The 20,359-nt window shown below is 45.6% G+C and overlaps 1 protein-coding gene across 8 annotated transcripts in view; it reads left to right on the top strand.

The window, feature by feature from the left end:
• The window catches only part of DPF3 (double PHD fingers 3), a 303,086-nt gene that overhangs the window by 156,256 nt on the left and 126,471 nt on the right, over positions 1–20,359 (top strand). For all 8 annotated transcript variants that reach the window (XM_053224665.1, XM_015071691.3, XM_053224668.1 and 5 more), the window contains exon 3: positions 11,284–11,391. In XM_053224665.1, the coding sequence (XP_053080640.1) occupies positions 11,284–11,391 (108 nt within the window). The remainder of the gene's footprint in view (positions 1–11,283; positions 11,392–20,359) is intronic.

Genomic DNA, 20,359 nt, shown 5'->3' with positions numbered 1-20,359 from the left:
GCTCCAGGCTCTGAGCCATCAGCCCAGAGCCTGATGCGGGTCTCGAACTCACGGACCACGAGATCGTGACCTGGCTGAAGTCGGACACTTAACCGACTGCGCCACCCAGGCGCCCCTGACTGTGTGTTTTTAAAATTGAGGTATTTAGACTATTTACATTTAATGTGATTATTATTATAATTAGGTTTAAACCCATCATTTTGCTATGTGTTTCCTATTTATCCATCTGTTTATTCCCTTTTCCCTCATTTTCTTCCTTTTGGGGGTTAAATTTTTTATGATTCCATTTTATTTCCTTTGTTGGCTTAATAACTCTTTGTTTTGTTATTTTGGTGATTGCTTAATGTTTGTAGTCTGCATCTTTAATTACAGTTTAATTACAGTTTGCTTTCAGGTGATATTTTACTACTTCATGAATAGTATAAAAACTCTACAACAGTATCCAGTAAACAGAATAATGCCATCCACAAAGACATCCAGACCTGGAACCATAGAAATGCTACCTGACATGGCAAAAGGAATTTTGCTGATGTGATTAAGTTAAGGACCTTTAGATGGGGAGATTATTATTATTCGGATGGTCTCAATGTAATCATAAGGTCTTTATAAAGGGAAGGAAGCAGGTCAGAGTCAAGTAGGAGGTGTGACAACAGAGGTCAAAGTGATGCCATTGAGGAAGAAGCCATAAATGAGCCAAAGGATGTGGGTGGCCTCTAGAAGCCAGAGAAGGCAGAAAAGTAGATTCTCCTCCAGAATCTCCAAAAGGAATGAAACCTTGCTGAAGCCTTGGTTTTAGCTAAGTGAGACTGAGTTTAGACTTCTGACCTCTAGAATTGTGAGGCAGCAAATTCATGTTGTGTTAAACCTCTGAGTTTGTGGCACTTCATTATAGCAGCAATAGGAAACTGATACAAGTATACTTTCATCTTTCCCCAATTTACCTTTGTGCAATTGGTGTCATATATTTTATTTTTACATATGGTATAAACCTTTTACTACATTGTCATTATCTTTGTTTAGTTAATCATCTTACAAAATTTTTTTAAATGTTTATTTATTTTTGAGAGAGAGAGAGAGAGAGAGAGAGAGAGAGAGCGAGCGAGCAGGGGAGGGGCAGAAAGAGAGGGAGACACAGAATCCAAAGCAGGCTTCAGGCTTTGAGCTGTCAGCACAGAGCCTGATGAGGTGCTTGAACTCACAGACTGTGAGATCATGACATGAGTTGAAGTTGGATGCTTAACTGACTGAGCCAGACAGGCACCCTTAGTTAATCATCTTTTAAAGAGTTTTCAAGAATAAGAAAAAAACATCTTACATAATTACTCATGTACTAAACCATTCCTGATGCTTTTCATTTGATAGTATATATCCATATTTAGATCTGGTATCACTTTCCTTCTGCCTAAAGGACTTCCTTTAATATTTCTTGTAGTGTGGGTCTGCTGATGATTAATTCTTTCAACTTCTGTATATATTGGAATATCTTTAGTTTGCTTTAGTTTTTTGAGAGAGATTTTTGCAGAATATAGAATTTAGGTCGACAAATTTTTTTTTTCCCTTTCAGTCCTGTAATGATATTGAACCGCTGTTTTTTTGTTTGTTTGTTTGTTTGTTTTTTTGTTTTTGCATTGTTTCTGATGAGAAATCACTCTTATCTTTGGTCCTCTCTATATAATATGGCTCCCTTCTCTGGCTACTTTTAATATTTTACCTTTCACTTTTTTTCCTTCTGAGTGGCTACAAAGACTTTATGAAATTATTAAAAATTTTGACATATAAATATTCACATGTGTGTATTAAATGGCTATATAGAATATCACTCTTTTTGGGCAGTTTTGATTATGATGTGCTTTGTTACAGTTTTATTCATGTTTCTTGTGCTTAGTTTTATTGAGCTTCTTGGATCTGCATGTTTGTGGTTTTCATCAAATTTTGAAAATTTCTAGCCATTATTTCTACAAATATTTTTTCTTCCCCTTCTCCTCTTTGGGGACTCCAAGTACACATATTATTAGGTTGTTTGAAGTTTTCCCACAGCTCATTATGCTGTTCTTCTAAAAAGTTCTTTTTCCCAGGGGTTTCATTTGAGGTAGTTTCTGTTGTTGCATTTTCAAGTGCACTAATTTTTTCTTCTGCAGTATCTAATCTGACATTAATCCCATTCAGTATTTTTTATCTCACACATTGTAGTTTTCATTTCTAGATGTTAAATTTGAATGTTTAGAAGAATCAATTTTTTTACTTCACTTTTGAACATATGGAATACAAATGATAACTGTCTTAATGTTCTTGCTGCTAATTATAATGTCAGTTTCAATTCTGGGTTGGTTTTAATTGGTTGGTTCCCCTGCCCCCCTCATTATAGGTCATATATTTCTGCTTCTTTATATATGCCTTGTAATTTTGGATTGGATGCCAGACATCATGAATTTTACCTTGTAGGTGCTGTATATATTACTTATTCGTATAACTATTCTAGAGCTTTATTTTGGGACAGTTAAGTTACTTGGAAACAGTGTGTGATCTTTAGGTGATACTGGAGCAGTGCTTAGTCTAGGGCTAATAATTTCCTGTCAGAGAGGTAAGACCCTTTTCTGTACTCTACCCAGTACTCCATGAATCATGAGGCTTTCCTAACATGCTGGTGGGAACAGACTGTTCCCAGCCCCTTTGCACACCAGGCACTCATATCTGTTCCTACTGGCTGGTTCTTTCCTCAACATTGAACAGTTTCTTCATAAGCACTGATTAATACGGAGCTGAATACTCTAAGGGGGTCTCTGTGGACCTCCGAAGCGCTTTTTCTGTGTAACGCTCTTCTTTTACAATTCTGTTTCTTGAATTCTAGTCACCTTGGTCTCCTCAGACTCTCATCTCTTTCTTTTCACTCAGTCTCAGAAAGTCTGTTGGTTTCCACCCATGTTTCTCTTCCCTGTGCTGCAATCTGGAAGCTCTCTTGAGGTAGTAAGCTGGGGCAGTCCTAGGGCTTATCTTGTTCATGTCCAGACAGTTGGGCACGTTCAAGGTGGTAAGGCTGTAGACTTACCTTGTTCATTTCCAGTGCTTCAGGCATCACTGTCCTCCATTTCTTGATGTCCTGTGTCTTGAGAACTTTTATTTCATATTTTATCTGTCTTTTGCTTTCTTGTAAAAGAGTAAATATGATCCTTGATACTCCCATCTAGCCAGAAGCAGATGTTTGCTTTTTTAATTTAACCATATGAAATATTCACATGGTTCTAAAGTCATATCTATAAAGCATGGTATAGTCAGAGAATGTCTTGTTCTGTCTCTGTCCCTTTCCTGTTTCTATAGGCAACTTCCTCCTCTTCTCCTTGTTACTAATACTTTGTTTTTGCTCTCTGTAAGTTTCTACTAAGCCTTTGGTTTATCTTTCCACTAAAAGAAAAACCATATGTGAACACACAACATATATATTTATGTACATATGTATATGGGTGTATCCCCATTTGTTGGATAAATTATAGTATATGATACACACTATTCTCCACCTTGTTTTTTTCACTTAATAGTGTACTCCATTGTAGTGTGTACTTCCCTCCCTCTATGTGTCAATTGTTTCATAATAGTCCATTGTGTGCATATGTTATGGTTTATTCAATCAGTTTCCTATGATGGACATTGGATTATTTCCAGGCTTTTTCTAGTATTAAAAATGCTACAACGGGGGCGCCTGGGTGGCGCAGTCGGTTAAGCGTCCGACTTCAGCCAGGTCACGATCTCGCGGTCCGGGAGTTCGAGCCCCGCGTCGGGCTCTGGGCTGATGGCTCAGAGCCTGGAGCCTGTTTCCGATTCTGTGTCTCCCTCTCTCTCTGTCCCTCCCCCGTTCATGCTCTGTCTCTCTCTGTCCCAAAAATAAAATAAACGTTGAAAAAAAAAATTAAAAAAAAATGCTACAACGAATACATATTTTTATATTTTTGCATATTAATCTGTGATACAGATTCCCAGAAGTGGAATTGCTGGGTCAAAGGGCAAATACATATGCACCTTTGCTAGATATGCCAAATTTCCCTCCATAGGCTTGAACTATTTTGCATTCTTATCAGTGGTGGATGAGATTGGTAGGCATATTTCTAACAACACAAAATTTCAATAGCACCATAGACTGCTTCATGGAAGGGTGAGGACTAGAATTATTGAAACAAAGGCCATGGTGGAGGCTCTTGTCAGGGATATTGGGGATGCAATTCTTGTATCAGGTAAGAGTTAGACCCAATAACATGTAAGCTCACATTATAATGTGATTATTCTTGAAAAATTTTTTTCTGATGAATTTAGAAAGTATGTAGTGGTTGTTTTTCTGATTTTCCATACGTTTTATGTGCCTCTCGATGATGCTTTTATATTATTAGGATGCATTTCTCCATGAGCAATTTTACTTGGTGATATGGAAGTAGAGGGAAAATAAATTCCACAAGAAATGTCTTGATGGGGGTGGGTGGGAGGGCTGGGGGATATTTTCCTGATAGTTTTAGTGTGGGGAGCTTCTTTCTCAAGGGAAGGACTTTGGATTTCAACCCTACTGTGTGTGGATCAGTAATGGGATGGCTTGGTGGGGTTAGGTTAGTGGAGAGGTCTTGAATGTGGGCTGTGGACTAGATTACCCCTTGAATTGTGTGATCCTGTGCCAGTTACTTAAACACTGTTAGCCTCACTGTCCTTGTCCTTTAAATGTCTCATAGGGTAGTTGTTATTGTAAGTAACAGTGAGTGTGAGATACTAGCCTAGGACAGAGTAAGAGCTCAGTAAATGTTAGCTTTGTTACTGTGTTGGTTTTTGAGTGTGATGGGACCAGTGAGGGGCTTGGGAACCCCTGAGCCAGAAGGGGCTGGCAGCATCCTGGATTTGAGGCTTACCTCACCAGTCTTGGCCCATGGGACATTAGAATTGAATAGTAGAGAGGGAGAGAAGCTCATGGAGAAGAAGGGGCAGGGTTCTGGGAGAGGATGGTTGGGGAGCTGGATAGAGAGCTGTGCTGAGTGCTAGGGTATGGTGCCTAGTGCCCAGGACTCCAGGCTATCGGGGAGAAGAAAAGACACTGTGGCCTGGGATGGTTCAAGGGGCTTCACTGAACAGGTGGTCCACAAAGTCAGGACAACTTTTAAATAAGCCAAGGACCAGGAAATATTATGGGTCTAAGTGCTTACGAAATACATCTTGTCTACTCCTCAAGCCCTACCTAGGGACTTATTACTCATCCCTCCAGTTCTGTAGAGGTGGTCCAATTGGTGTTTTCAATCACAAACATTAGTGGAACACCTGTTATGTCCTGGGCCCTGGGAATATAAATATGAGTAAGAGTTGATCTAGTGCAAAGTTCCTTATGTAGGAGTTTTTCGAACTGCAATTGCCTTGGTGTATTTCTGATATTCTGGTTTAGTAGGATTGGACCAGAGCCCAGGCACCAGCCCTTTTCAATAAATACTTATACAGTTCTGATGCCCAGTTTTGATGAAGAACCCCTGACTTGTGTCATTATCTCTTTATAAATATGGAGGCTGTTGGTGACCCATTGTGGAGGCACCTGTGGGAGCAGCATGCGGAGGAGCTCTTTAATGGCAGTGATGGTCTGAAGAGCAGCCTGCTGTTCCATCCCTTTCCTGTCCAGTAGGGGGTAGGCAAGGGGGAGATGAAAAAGGGAAGCAGTGTTTGGATTCTTAATTTGGAGCCTTAAATCCTGTTACCACAATCTGAGTGGGTGTGACCACTGCCTCTTTTCTCTAACTCCCATGCCCTCTAGTTCCTTGGCCTCTCAGTTGGCTGTCCTTCAAACCCAAGTGGGTGGATGGGATGGATGGCTTGGATACAGGTGACACCTGTCCACTCTGGGGACAGAGGGTGAACAAGTTGGCATAAATATAGGAAGTCTTTGATTCAAAATAAGGGTGAGGCAAAACTGTTTATCACAGTAAGAGTTGATCAACCACAGGAAGTCTGTCTTGTGAAGGAGTGAGGTTTCCATTGCAGGGAGGGTTCAATGGTGGCTGCTGATCCCCCTCTCTGAGAGGCTTCAGGGAGAGCCCTTCTCTGGGTGAACTGCCACTGCTCAACTCTGGTTGGGGGACGAAGGCATTACTCCAGTTCTTTTCTTCTTTTCAAACCCTGTTCCTATCCCCTGTCATCTTTACTTCCTTTCTATCTCATTTCATCTTCTGAATTCTTTTAAAAAGTTAAAAAAAATTTTTTTAATGTTTATTTTTGAGAGAGAGAGAGTGAGAGCGCAAACCTGAGCATAAGTGGGGGAGGGGCAGAGAGAGAGGGAGACACAGAACCTGAAGCAGGCTCCAGGCTCTGAGCTGTCAGCACAGAGCCTGACTCAAGGCTTGAACCCATGAACCACGAGATCATGACTTGAGCTGAAGTGGGATGCTTAACTGATTGAGCCACCCAGGCGCCCTTATTTTAAAAATTAAAAAAAAAAGTTTATTATTTATTTTGAAAGAGAGAAAAAGCATGGGAGAGGGGCAGAGAGGGGGGGGGGGGAGAGAATCCTAAGCAGGCTGTGCACTGCCAGCACAGATCCTGATGCGGGGCTCAATCCCATGTATCGTTGAGATCACTACTTCAGCCAAAACCAAGAGTTAGATGCTCAACCAACTGAGCCACCCAGGCGCCCCCATCTGGGTTCTTAATAGCTCATGCCATGTCTGTCAGGGATAATGATACTTAGGGTCCACCTGCTGACTTGATCGATGCTGGTAACAAGTGACTTGTCTGGAATCTGCTGACCATACAGGCATCAAGCCCATCCTGCTGATTTTTTTCTATGGAGATAGTTCTCCCTCCAGCAAGTGTGTGAGTTTGTGAGTGTGTGTGTGTGTGTGTGTGTGTGTGTGTGTGTGTGTGTGAGAGAGAGAGAGAGACAGAGAGAGAGAGAGATACTTGTGCTTGTACATGAGTATGAGTGTTGTAACTGGAGTTGCAGCTCAAAGGAGAAGAAAAGCAGTTTGCTCAGTGGGGTATGTGAATGGAGGGGTAGCTGTGGCCTTGGTTACCAGGGAAGACTAGTCGGCCCTCTTGTCTCCTGCCTCCTTTCCCCCCTCCTCCATATTCCCCTTAGCCCCAGGCTCACTCCTTCAGGTTAATTTCCCTGGCTGCAGCTGTGACTCCCTCCTCCTCCTCCCCTTTCCCTCCCCTCTCCATCTACCACACACACAGGCTTTGAGTTATGTGCCTCCTGTTCTAATGAGATAAACAACATAACTCTCACGGGGCTGTGCTCGTCCCTCTATAAGTGGAACTCCAGGGCTGAATGCATTGGCCCTATAAAGGCACCCTGGTGCTTGTCAGCCTAGGGAGGAGGGCAAGGAAGGGGGGCTAGAGCCTCGAGAGAGTTCTTGGGGTCATTTGCTTGTTGAGATGAGGTGGAGTCAAAGCAGACATCAAAGAGAGGCCTATTTCTACCCTCATGGCTAGAGGAGCAAAGAGCAGCATGGGCACGTGGGGTGGGGGCCTTGTCATGCCACATGGCCATAGAGTCCAGACTCGTCTATGTCCGCTAACTCATGATAATTAATAACTGACGTTTGCACAAGGCTTCATGGTTATAAAGAGCTTCTTCTTGAATATAAGCAAATGCCTACAACAGCCCCTGTAAGGTAGGTACTATTAACACTCTTGTCTAATGGGCAAGGAGACAGAGTCAGAAATGTGTGGTAATATTTCCAAGGTTACAGGATTGGTGGTAGGAGGACTCATGCTCTTCCTCTGCATCACAGGGCTTCTGTAATCCATCAGAGAAAGTTAAAGAATGAAATAAAAATAGTCCCATCTTCTGGCCATTTGGACTACTTAATCCCAGGAGAGTGAGTGGGTCTGCAGCTATAAACGGAGGGGCCCGAGGCTGCCTTGGTGTTGCTGACCAACACGTGCAGTGACCACAGTCTCAGGGAGGGCATAGGCCCTTGGGCAAGTGTTGACAATTTTGACCTCTTGTCATTTAGATCTTTTGAGAGTGCTGGTCTGGACCAGTCCCTTCTTACTCACCTGCTTTTGGTCAGGTTGGAAATACTTTGAAGCAGCCTGTGGGGCAAGAAGGAGCCTGAGGCATAGAGACTGCCATCTTGGGGTGGATTCTGTGCTCACTTCTGAGCCTGCCTCTGGGGTCCCTCCTGGATGGTTTGAATGTGGGTGGATGAGTCTCCTGGAACCAGGAATAGTAGGTCATTCACTTTCTGCATTTCTGAATCTGATTCAGTTCTGGTTAAATTTATTGGTAAGTACTTCTTGAGGTGGCTACCGGGTACTGTGCTAAGTACTGGGGATACCAGAGATGGGCACGGTTCCTGTCATTCTGGATTTTATAAAACGAGTAGGGGAGACATTCTAGTAAGCAGGCAATTAATGACAACACCTTGGGGGAAACACTGGGAACCTTGAGACACTTTAGAGAAGGCCATTTAACCAGTTTTGGTATATCAGAGAGAACATCTAGGCAGTAACTAGATGATGCTTAGACATCCAGAGGTCCTTGGTCAGACACTGGAACAATCTATAAGGTTCTTGAAAAAATAGTTGGCCCAATTCTCCCACCCACTTAAATTCAGATTGGGTAGGTCTGGCATGAATTTTTGGTCTTGAGGTTATTAAGAAGTTCTCCAGGTAAGGGCACCTGAGTGGCTCAGTTGGTTAAGCATCCAGCTGTTGGTTTTCGCTTAGGTCACGATCTCGCGGTTTCATGGGTGTGTTTGAACCCTATGTCAGGCTCTGTGCTGGCAGCATGGATCCTGCTTGGGAGCCTCTCTCCCTCTCTCTCTGCCCCTCCCCCATCGCACTATTTCTCAAAATAAATACATAAACTTAAGGAAAATTAAAAAAAAGAAGTTCTCCTTGTAATTTTTGGGTTCAATCTGGATTAAGAATCACTAACCCAATGTTATATTTAAGTGATGGATCACTAAATTCTATTCCTGAAATCATTATTACACTTTGTTAACTAACTTGGATTTAAATAAAAAAATAAATTAATTTAAAAAATATACTAAGAACAGAATCTCAATACATTTAATTTGTGCTTAATACTTATATTATGTAGATATAATACTGAACATAACTGAATAATAAGCTGCTATAATTATAATTGATTTCTGTGTTCTTTTTTATTATTATTTTATTGAGGTATAACTGATAAATAGAATTGTAAGATAGTTAAAGTGTAAAAAAAAAAAAAGAATCACTAACCCAAGATGAGTAGGGATTGGTGGGACCTGTTTATGGGATGCAGAGTACTGGGTCAGCCTTTGTACTTGGCCTTTGTTGGGATCATGGGGAATACCAGGCCTTAGAGGTGGCTCAAACTTTGGGAAGACATCAGAATCAATGCAGCCATACAGGAGTTCTAGGGTCAGAGGTGATAGGGTCATGGAGTGAATCACATCAAAAACATTGAACTATTCCCAGTGATGCCTTCCCTCAAAGAGAGGTCAAAACTGGACCTTCCATGGGAGGGAGAGCAGCCTTACTGTGATTCATTTAATCTTCTCTAAATCAACCACAAGTCTGGTCCTCAGAGAACGGGGAGCTCAGAGCTTCTGGATCCTCCCACTGTGCAGAAGCTATGAAGCTATCAACAAAATTAAGTATTGGGATGACTCTTGGACACCACAAGTCCTTAGCTCATGACACCAGAGATTTTTCTGGAGCCTCTAGGCTCTATGACCCTTGATGGTTTCTGAGAACCAAAATGGGGAGGGGTAGGGACCTTCAGCTGCTTCACAGACTTACAACCTGTGGGAACAGCTGTGCAATTAAAAATGAAACTTAGCACATAAAGAGAATTTGAAAATTTTGGTTCCTTTAGTACTGGAATAGTTGTCTCTGCTTTGGAACCCAAACAAATGAATGGGTAGAGATGACTAGTAAAAATGAGAAATGAATAAATGGATATATAGCAATGAAAGTTTTGTAGATTTTCCCTACAAATGGTCCCCAAATGGCAGACAGCAGATGGAAATAGGGTCCTGATATCTTCTAAGCCCCATGGTCCTAGGTTTAGGAAATGACCTCCTCACATAGGTCTGACAGTTGTCACAGGCCACATTTATCTACAGAAGACTGAGTTGTGACTAATTAAATGAAGCTGGAATGTATTCATTCACTCACTCACTCATTCATTCATTCATTCAGCAAATGTTTAGTTTGATTCTTCTATGTGTCAGGCACAGGTCTAGTTCTGGGGATTCTGATGAAAATAAGACAAAGTCCCTGTTGTCACCAGGCTTTTTACTCTAGCAGGAGTGGACTGCTTGACTTGGTGGTTTCTTTTGGGTGTATCAGGCAGTTTTTTTAGTCTGCACGTTGCCTAACTAGTCTTAAGCCCTCCTCCCTCTCCTCCCAGCCTCCACCCCATGTCTTTTTTTTTTTTTTTTTGGAATAGACCGTTGTCTACTGTGGAAAGTCCACATTCCTCCAATGCCTCTGGCTACCACACTATGTGCCACAGGAGCCATAAGACTGTGGTCTGATAAGCAGGGAGGATCCTCATGGGGTGGTTGGTATGACAGATGATGCTGGTGTGGAACTTTGTTGCCAGAGTTCAAATCTAAATGGAGACTCTTGAGAGACAGTATGGTTAGTATATAAGCCCAGCCACTGGACTCTTGTCCATTTCTTCCTGTAAGGCCCAGGCAAGTGGGCAGGGTTGCACATGTATCCGGGCTCTGCAGGAATGAGTCCGGAGCATGGTCACCAGAGTAGGCTTATATTCTGATGGGGGTTGCTTAGGGCTCCCATTGGCTTTAGCAAGCTGCCAGCAGCTAACAGTGGGTGGAGAAAGCCAGTAGGTAGGAAATCGGGCTCCTTGATCCTGTTTCCTTGAAATGCTTCTCAATCCAGGCTGTCGATAGGTAGGCAGATTGACTTCTGCTGCTTTGCCTTGAAGGGAACCTCCTTAACCTGGACCTGGATAGAGGAGCAGTTGATGGGTAATACCTAGGGGTCCACTGCCTTGGAAACACTGCAGTGCAGTTAAATCTGGAAAGGTCCCTCTGATCTCCCAGACCAGGAGATCTGAACTGTCTTAGTCATGGTGATGGCGTAGGCTTACTGAGACAGCATGGTGGAGTAGACAGAGCAAGGGTCCTGGGGTCAGATGACTTAATACTGCTTGTGCTCTACCATCAACCAGCTGTGTGACCTTAAGTCACTTTACCTTTCTGGGCTTCAGTTTCCTTTCACTGTGAGGGAGAGGGTCAGACAAGGAATTTTCCAAGGCCCCTTCTAGCCTGGAGCCCTTAACCTTTATGCTGTCTCTATCCACAGGCCTCGCTCCGGGCCAGCTATACACATACCCTGCTCGTTGTTGGCGTAAGAAGAGACGATTGCACCCACCTGAGGATCCAAAGCTTCGGCTGCTGGAAATAAAACCTGGTCAGTGCCCTCTGAAGCTTGGTTGGGCCCATGGTGGGAGAGGTGGGAGAAGGCTGGGCTGGCCCAGGACAAGTTTGCTTTGCTCCTTTGTCTATAGAACTGAGTTCTCTGGGAGACTGAACCTGCCCCGTGGTGCCCAAAGGTGTTCCTCTGTGCCTTCTCTCATATGTAAACATGTGTTTGTGTTTACCTGAGTGTCTTTTTTCTGTGGTGTCTTGTGCCTTCTCTTTCCTCTTGTCTCCCTCTTGTCGCTCCTTGGAGTAAAGCAAGCCGGCAAGGGTGGGAACAGACCCACGAGGAATGCCTTTCCAGACCAGAGCCAAAGGAGCTATAGCTCCTTTGGGTTGTGTGACACTTCCTGTGGCCTCAAGTGAAGAAACCTTCTTCTAGCTTCTGTGTTTCTAAGGAGGGCATACCCCCCGCCCCCTTAATGTGAATGAACTTCAGGAGCTTCTTACCTGCGAAGGGCCACTTGCTGAAAATAGAACCCATCTTGGGCATGGAAATGGAAGAATTTGCCTCTCGGTGATTGCTTGTGGCCACGCAGAAGGAATTGGTTAGTTTTAGTTTTCTTGACTACTGATCTGTTATAACCCTTCTGACTAGACGGCCATCTTCAAAAAAATTTTTTTTTTTAATGTTTATTTGTTTTTGAGAGAAAGAGAGAGAGAGAGAGAGAGAGAGAGAGAGAGACAGAGACAGAGTGTGAGCAGGGAAGGGGCAGAGAGAGAGGGAGACACAGAATCTGAAGCAGGCTCCAGGCTCTGAGTTGTCAGCACAGAGCCCAATGCAGGGCTTGAACCCGCAGACCGCAAGATCTTGACATGAGCTGAAGTTGGATGCTTAAGCGACGGAGCCACCCAGGTGCCCCTAGAGGGCCATCTTCAGACCTGGGTCTGAGTTGCAGAAAGGCCAATTGATTGCCTTGGGTCTTCAGCCTTAAAGGAACCTCTGGTTTTGGAGGTGCAAGGGCTGCAAAGTGTCTCAGGCTGCTGTGAACAATGCTGTTCAGGGGAACAAAGGCACAGCTGGCATTGCCCCTCACCAAATAATACAGACCTGGCTGCCTTAGGTTACTAGGCTGCCCAAGGTTACTTCACTCCTGCCTTTCCACACTGACGTCTGAGGCTGTGTTTTCTCTGCAAAATCTCTATTTACAGTTGCTTGGGATGCTTTTGCTCCCGGTTCTATGGTTAAGCCTGTATTGATTGTTTATTTTAACCCAGATTTCATTCTTGTAGAAGTTTTATTTGTTAGAGATGGGGGTGGGGTTTTCAGTGAGCTCCATCCAAGATTTCAGTGGCCCTGCAGAATTTACAGACCCTTGCAGACACTTCAGGGTGATGACTGAGGTCGTTCCAAACTTCCCGAGGTGCAGGTTGTAGGAGAGCCAAGTCTCCCCCAGCGGTATAATCTAATGGAAAGATAACGCAAGCCACATGTATCATTGTATACTTTCTAGTAGCCACGCTGAACAAAGGAGAAAGAAACAGGTGAAGTTAATTTTAAGTATGGATTATATTCAACCTAAGATGGCCATAATATTATCATCTTAGCATGTAATCAATGTAGAAATTATGAGTCAAGACATTTTACATTTTTTTCTTGTATTTTTTTTTTTTTAACTCCAGTGCTATATTTCACATGTTTAGCGCATCTCGTTGCAGACTAGCCACATTTCAAGCGCTCGGTTATCACACGTGGCTGGTTGTGCCCATATTGGTTGAAGTGGTTCTAGAACTACACTCACAGCGCGCTCTTGATCGGCAGCACAGCATCCCCAGGGAGGTTGGGACAGATGTCGAATCTTGGGCCTCACCCCAGACCTGCTAAATCAGAATCTGCATTTTACCACCTCCCCAGGACTGCGTTCCCACAAGGCACACTGAAGTCTGGGAAACAGTGGTTTTAAAGTGCTTTAAAGGTGGCCAGACCACAGGTTGGCATGGCATGACTTCACATCATCCGTGTTTCTTTATTAAACCTGAATAATTGTTGATATGAGCAATTTATTGTGGAGGTGGGGATGTCCTCCTTCTTTGTTCCAGAATCATCCATCCTGTTCTTCTGGAAGTGCCATGGATGAGTGAGGTGGTAATCCCTGACTCGGTCCTTGCCTGGACCAATTGAATTCTACCCCACTCAGAGCTTTGCAGTAGGTGCTGCAGCCAGCGGCTGAGTACGTGCTGGGTTGGCTGTGCGGATTTTGAAGGGAGGGTGTTATTTAGGTGTCCTGTCACCAGCTGGATGTGTCTCCATGTTGGAGTATGTGGACCCTCTGGGTATATTTCCCCATCAGTTAATCAGAGGTACCAGGTTTTTGAGATTCTTTAAGAGATTTTCTATGCACACACCAAGAAGTACATCCATATGACCTTTTCCTCGTCTTTTGACCCAGCACAGCCACCTTGCATTTTGCCCATTCCATTTAAAAATGTGCCTCAGGCATTGGCCATATCAACATATAAGGAATTTCCTCATTCCATTTTTACAGTTACACAATATTCCATTGTATGAATATACCACAGCTATTTTAACCAGGCCCTCTCAGTTTTTGTTTCTAATTTTCCCAATTTAATCGGAGATGTGGTGAGCATTTTCATGTTCATATATGAATTCATATTAAATTTCCTATGTGAGGCTATCTCCTACGTAATTTGTTAGTTTAAAAGATTTTATTACAAATACTTGACATTAATTTTTAATTGTTAGTCTTTACTCTTAACATTTGTATAGAAAGTCTTTCTTAAGACCACTTTGTATTAGACTAATTGGATTGTCTTTTATGGGACCAAAGATATTTCGTGCTATAAAATAACTCAGACAGCATTAACTCCAATTGCCTATTTTGAGAGGTCCAGGCAGGTTAGGAGATGTACTCAAAGTCACACAGCAATTCCTGTGGGAATATGCATAGAATCCACATTGGTTGATTTCTCCGTTCAGTGCTTTTTTTCTGCTTCTTCATGCCCTCAGAGGTATACTAAAAAAAAAATTCCCTTAAAAACTCTATTTTATGATTATGAAACTAACATATAAGTGATTAAAATGCATCCAAGAGATAGTTGGAATTCTCCTTTAGTAATAAATGTCAGATGCACAAATCAAACTAGCCTAAGGAAAAAAATAGGGAAGTTGGTTCATATAACGGTAAATCTCAGAGTTGTGCTGGTTTCAGGCATAGCTGTATCCAGGGGCTCAAACATTGAAGTGAGGGCTCTGTGTCTCTTTCCACCTCTAACTCTCGTCTCCTTGTGGGGGAGACAAGGTGGCCATCAGCAGCCCCAGGCCCAGCACTCATTACACTCAGCAGAAAGCAGTCCCCTTCGAGAGCTGTGGCAGAGAAGTGGCGGGAAGGACTGATTAGCTGGCTGAGTTTATGTCTGCCCTACCAATCACTGCCACCCAGGGGATGGAGAACCCTGATTGAATCATCATCGTCATTATCATAACCAGTGTCTGAACAGCACACTGTAATTTACAAAGCCCTTTACAAAGCATTTTCATTTATAGCATTTCCTTTGGTCCCTACCAGAGCCCTGGGAGGTGGAGAAGGAAGGAAGGGATAAAAGTGGAATAAGCCTACTTTATATGTTAGGGAAATCAGGCTGTGGGCAGAGCCAAGGAAGGTTTATTGTGCTGCTCACATATCTGGGAACTGACAGTCTCATTGTTGGTGAGACTGAGTAAGAAGTTATTTTATGAGTGTCTGGCCCTTTTGTCTACAGACATTTACTTTGAGCACACTGGCCTCCCAGTGGCTGACTGTGGAGCAGCTGGCATCACAGCTGGCTTTGGACTTGCCCCATCCTTGGGCCTGCCATGACCTGTAGGGGGTGGGAAAAGGAAGAATCCTAGGGTTGGTGGTTTGCTGGGGCCAAGTACCCACCAGTGCCTCATGTCCTCATGTCTGTCTACGATTATTTGTAAGATTTCCTTGGGCTCTGCCCTCATGCTTGGGGCAGAGGCTGAGGTGGCTGTTCTAGATCTCAGGGTGGTGAAGACCCAGAGCCCAAGTCAGCTAGGGTCCGATGGGAGGGCCCTCTCTGGAAAAAGTGAGCACCAGCTTGTTGAGGATGTGCCCTCGGAGGCGTAACCATATCCCGATGTGGCAAAAGATCCTAAGTAAGTTGGGCTCACCCAAGGCAGGCTCATTCTCCCGTGCCAGAATCCAGGCTGGCAGTAAACATCCAGGCCTGGAATAAATAACTTTTCGAATGACAGAGCTCTTTCTCAGATGAACTGGTTTCTCCTCTTTGGGGGATCAGATCTACTGCTAAGCCAGCTAAAAACAAAAACCCCAATGCCTTGGGCCAAAAGTGTGTCATTTCCATATACTGTTCTGAGTCCCGACTCCTGGGGCCAGGCTTTCAGGCTGTACCACCACACCAGCCTGCCACCACAGGTTGTGAATGAAGATGCCAGGAGAGTGCCTGAGAGTAGGTGATAAGGAACCTAAGCCTCGGACCTCAAAGCGTCAGGGTCCATCTAGAGAATGCTAAGCAGCGTGTATCATTCTCTTCCTAGAGGCGGCTCCCATTTGAAATGGAATTTTTCACACAAGCCAAAATGTCAGAAAAGGGCCTTCATCCAGGGCCTCAGCTAGCCTGGATGGCATCTTTGTGCAGCAGTAGAAGGCGCCCCCTCTGGGCGGACATTTATAAAAAATGATGTCCCTTTTGGTGGGTTAGTAGAGCTCAAGCTGGATCTCAGCCACTCTCTGTCTGTCCCCTTGGCAGGTCCCCACCTTTCAGCGGCTCTGCCTCATCGTTTATAAAATGCGGTTTCCAGCTGAGAGGACTCTTTCCCTTTTTTTTGGATATTATGTCTTCCCCAGCACCGGGTCAACTTGGACAATATTTTAAAATGACTGTCTCTTATTTTTACTCCTTTTGATTTGGGTTCAAAGAGAATGAGGTGTTTTGGCAGGTAGTTTTGAAGGTGACTCAGAGTAGAGTCATGGTCAGAGTCCCCGGACCGTTTGCTGCAAATTCCTAGAAGGTGAGGACAGTCAGGTGGGGTGAAAGAAGGCCCACCTTCCCAGAGACAGAGGAGAAGCTGAAGGAAACAGAGATGGGGAGAAAGGCTAGGGATTGCCTCTCTTTGACACACTGCAGTGGAATTAGGTATAACCTTGTTGAAGGTCAATGCTTAGTACCTATCAGTATTTAAAACGCCCATGCCCTTTGACCTAGAAATTCTGCTGCTAGGAATTCATCCTATAAATAAATAGATACTCCCAGTGTGTAAGGTCACCCATTGTGACATTGTTCATAACAGCAACAACAATGACCACAAAGAATGGGAACAACCAGAAGGTCCATTGATAGGGGACTAGTTAAATATATGGTACATTCATAAAATGCAATACTATTTTGCCTTTTAAAGAAATGAGTAGGAAAAAAATGGAAGGATGTCGAAGATATACTACTAAGTGGAAAAAGAAAAGCAAATTGCACAACATTATGTGTAATCCTTTTTGGACAAACCTTGCTGAAAATCGATAATCAATTTGTCCAACCTGAGCTGAATCTCTTTAAATTTATGGAAACTAGAAGACTAAGTTTATGTTGAAAGAAAACCAATGAATGAACCAATCAATCCTTGGCACCCCTCCACCACCCGGCCCCCGTGATGCCATCCTCTCGTCTCTCTTCCCTCCCAATCTCCTGCTGTGAGTCTCCTGAGGTCCCCTTGACAAGCTCCAGGAACGTGGTTATGTCTGTGACACTTGGAGCCTCCCTTGGGCTCCACCGTCAGCACCCTCATTTCCTTGGGGGAGAGGGAGAGGAGTTTCCCTGATTTGTGAGAGATGGGGGCACTGGCCCGGAGCAGAATTGTCTCAAGGCACGAGTTTCCTTCCATGCCAGTCCCCCCTATGGATAATGAGGAGATGCCACAAGCAATTTATCATTGCCAACACCCAGCTTGTACCTCTTGTCTTCCTTTGTGTCTCTGCCTGAATCCTGCCAGCGGTGGGCAGCTTTCAGTAACAGAGGCCATCAGGTAAGAGTTGTCCTTGACCTCAGGTCTGCAGAGCTGAGAGCTCTGTCAGGAAACCAGGTCGGGGCAAGGGGAGAGGGTATAGATCCCAGAATCTTGAGGGCCCCTGGAGAAGGTCTGAGGACAGGTCTATAGAACCACCTACCTGTGGTTCAGCACCCCCCCCCCCGCCCCCCCAAAGCACAGAGCTCATCTGGGCTGAGGCCACATCTCAGGACAGGGAGTGGGGAGGTGATCATGGCTGCCACTCAGTCACTGTTCAGAGTGAAGTTACACACTGTTGGGCACACTCATCCTGCTGCTCTCATCCCATCTCCCACGGTGTGAATATGCCATCCTGCCTGTGTTTCTTTACTACTTGCTGAAAATAAAAATGTGTCTGTGTGCGGGTGGGATGGGGCTGAGAGCGGGGGAGAGCTCTCTGGGACTTGAAAACATTCTGTGTCCCTGGACCTATGTGTTTCTCACGCCTAACATCACCCCTCCAATCTGTCTTGAATAAATATCTTGCAACCTCCTACTTGCCTGGGCGTCTGAAGGACAACACATACAACATTATTTCTCTCCGCTGACTGACAATGGAGTTCAGTGTTCCCTGCAGCTTGCACTTGGCTGCAGAGGCGAATGCAAGGTGTTTCAAGGCGCAGCCATCACAATTCGTGCAACATGAGGACTGGAGCAGAGGCCTGGTGCCAGAGAGGGGCCTCCCCTGGACCATTTCCCCAAGAATGGAGCTCTGTCCTTGCGAAGGGGGAGCCGAGCTGGCAGGAGAGAAAGGTGGATAGTAAATATCCACCAGAAGGCCCTGAAGCAGGGCAGATGTTGGGCAAAAGCCAGCTGATTAAAAAAGAGGCCTTTAACTCCATTTTGTGTGTGTGTGTGTGTGTGTGTGTGTGTGTGTGTGTGTGTGTGTGTTTGAATGAAGAAAAGAAAAAGGCTGGGAACAAACTTTTACTTGTGTTTCTCTGGATTAAATGCTTGGATGGTCTGCTTAGATCAATTTAGCATCTTCCAACCCCAGACCTCTTGGTCCCCCTGGTCTAGGGCAGATTTTACCTTCGTTTCAGAGGTTGGGGAACTGTGGCACTGAATCAGGAAGTTAATTTCCCAGGGGGTATCAGCGGTGAAGCCAGGGAGAGAACCCTAAGGGGGAGCCTGTTGGAACTGGTGCCATGTCGCTCCAGGACCCAGCACACACATTCATGGCGGTGTCCTCAGACCAAGAGTTCTTTTCCGCCAGATGTTCATTCTGCTCCCGGAATGTACCTGAGGCCTTGTAAATCCCTTCTGCTTCAGGATACTTGGGGAGCAACACGGCTCTCTGCCACCCTTGCCAAATTCCAAGGGTGATGGGAGGGAAGGCAGCCAGGAATAATAGGGTGTTCTGGTTATTTCTCCTGTGTGTGTGTGTGTGTGTGTGTGTGTGTGTGTGTGTGTGTGTGTGTGTTTTGCCTTTGGCAGCCACTCAATGACTGGGGATGAATGACCAGGATAGTCATCACCACACGTTGTTGGGGGAGCATGAGCGGAAGGGCAGGAACCCTGGGGGGATGGTAGCCCCGGGTGCCTCAAAGAAGAGGGTGTCCTAGCAGACCAACAAGCAAGTCACAGAGATCCTCAGGAAGGTGCTCCCAAGTGGGGGCCATCCAGGCAACGGGGCTTGAGTCCCGCCTGCTTGGGCAGGGGTTGGGGGGGGGCTGCTTCGCCTGCCTAGGGTGCTGTCCCTGCCACACTGAACCGCTAGAACTCTCCAGATGGGAGCAGGCTGCGGCCAACTTCCCCAGCTTTTGCAAATCCTGCATCTTAATTAGTTCCCTACTGCTTCTGTACATGGCCCACATTTTAATAGTCTCCAGGCTTCTTCCACCATTTGCTCTCTGATGTTCGGTGTGATTTCTCTTCTCCTCGAGACAGTCCCCCTGATTCCTCCAGCACCCTCCCGGTCCGGGAACAACTTAAGGAGCGCCGATGTGCCAAGCATGTAGCCCGAGATTGATGAGCCTGTCAGCTGGCTCCCTCTGCCCCTCGCCCTCCCTCCTTCCCGGGTGCTCCTCACGGGGATGAGCCAGGCGGGGGGGGGGGGGGGGTGGGCGAGATGGGAGGCGAAGGAAGGGACCCGTGGAGCCCCCGGCCAGGTGTGAGCCAGTGGACACCGTGACCTTCTCCTGGCCCGCAGAGGAGTCTGGCTGTGTCCTTCCAAGGGAGAAGGACGCTCCGGCTCCCACCCACATCTGTCAGTGCTTATCTGGCTCCGCACGGGGGGTGCCTGAGCTTGGTACAGCTGGGAGAATGGATGCCTTCAAGTGCATCAGGGGGAAATGACCAGTCATTTATCTCCTTCCTGCGGTGTCAGAGCCCGCAGCCATCCATCCGGGAGGCTTGCAACGGCAGCTTCTTCAGCTCGCGTTGGCCTCAGGAGCAGGAGAGCCGGGGAGAGGTGGGCAGGCCGCTGCGGACCCCATACTCCTGTTGCCTTTCTGGCCGTCTGGGGGACCAAGCCTGGGCCATCTCAGCACTGCTTGCATTCCGCAGGGCTGTGGGAGCTGGGTCCGGCAGCGGACACGGGTGGCAGCTGGGAGTGGGCTGGATGGTGTGCAGAGCTGCTGTTGACTTTCCACGGTCACCTTTGCCATCCCGCCCCGCAGAACCGTGTTCAGAGCATGGGTCATAGGACCGAGGAGCCGCCCTGTGTCGCATTGCCCATTCACTGGGGTCTCTCCCCGCCGGAAGGTACACGCTTTGAGGGCAGGGACCCACCTGTTTCTTCATCTGCGTTCCTAGCGCCCAGCACCAGGCTTGGCACATAGCAGGTGGACGGAAAAGATTTATTCAAGGGATAGAAGAAAGAAACGTGCCCAATGTTTGATCTTAATCTCGGAGAACATGGTTTATCTCTCGGCACCCCCATTTCACAGATGAGGAACACCGAGCAGACAGAACCCCGTGGCAGCTGACCTGGGCTTCC

Source organism: Acinonyx jubatus, chromosome B3 (genome assembly GCF_027475565.1).
Source record: "Acinonyx jubatus isolate Ajub_Pintada_27869175 chromosome B3, VMU_Ajub_asm_v1.0, whole genome shotgun sequence".
Taxonomy (NCBI): Eukaryota; Metazoa; Chordata; class Mammalia; order Carnivora; family Felidae; genus Acinonyx; species Acinonyx jubatus.
Note: the sequence above shows the minus strand (reverse complement) of the source record. Positions and strands in the feature narration are given on the sequence as shown.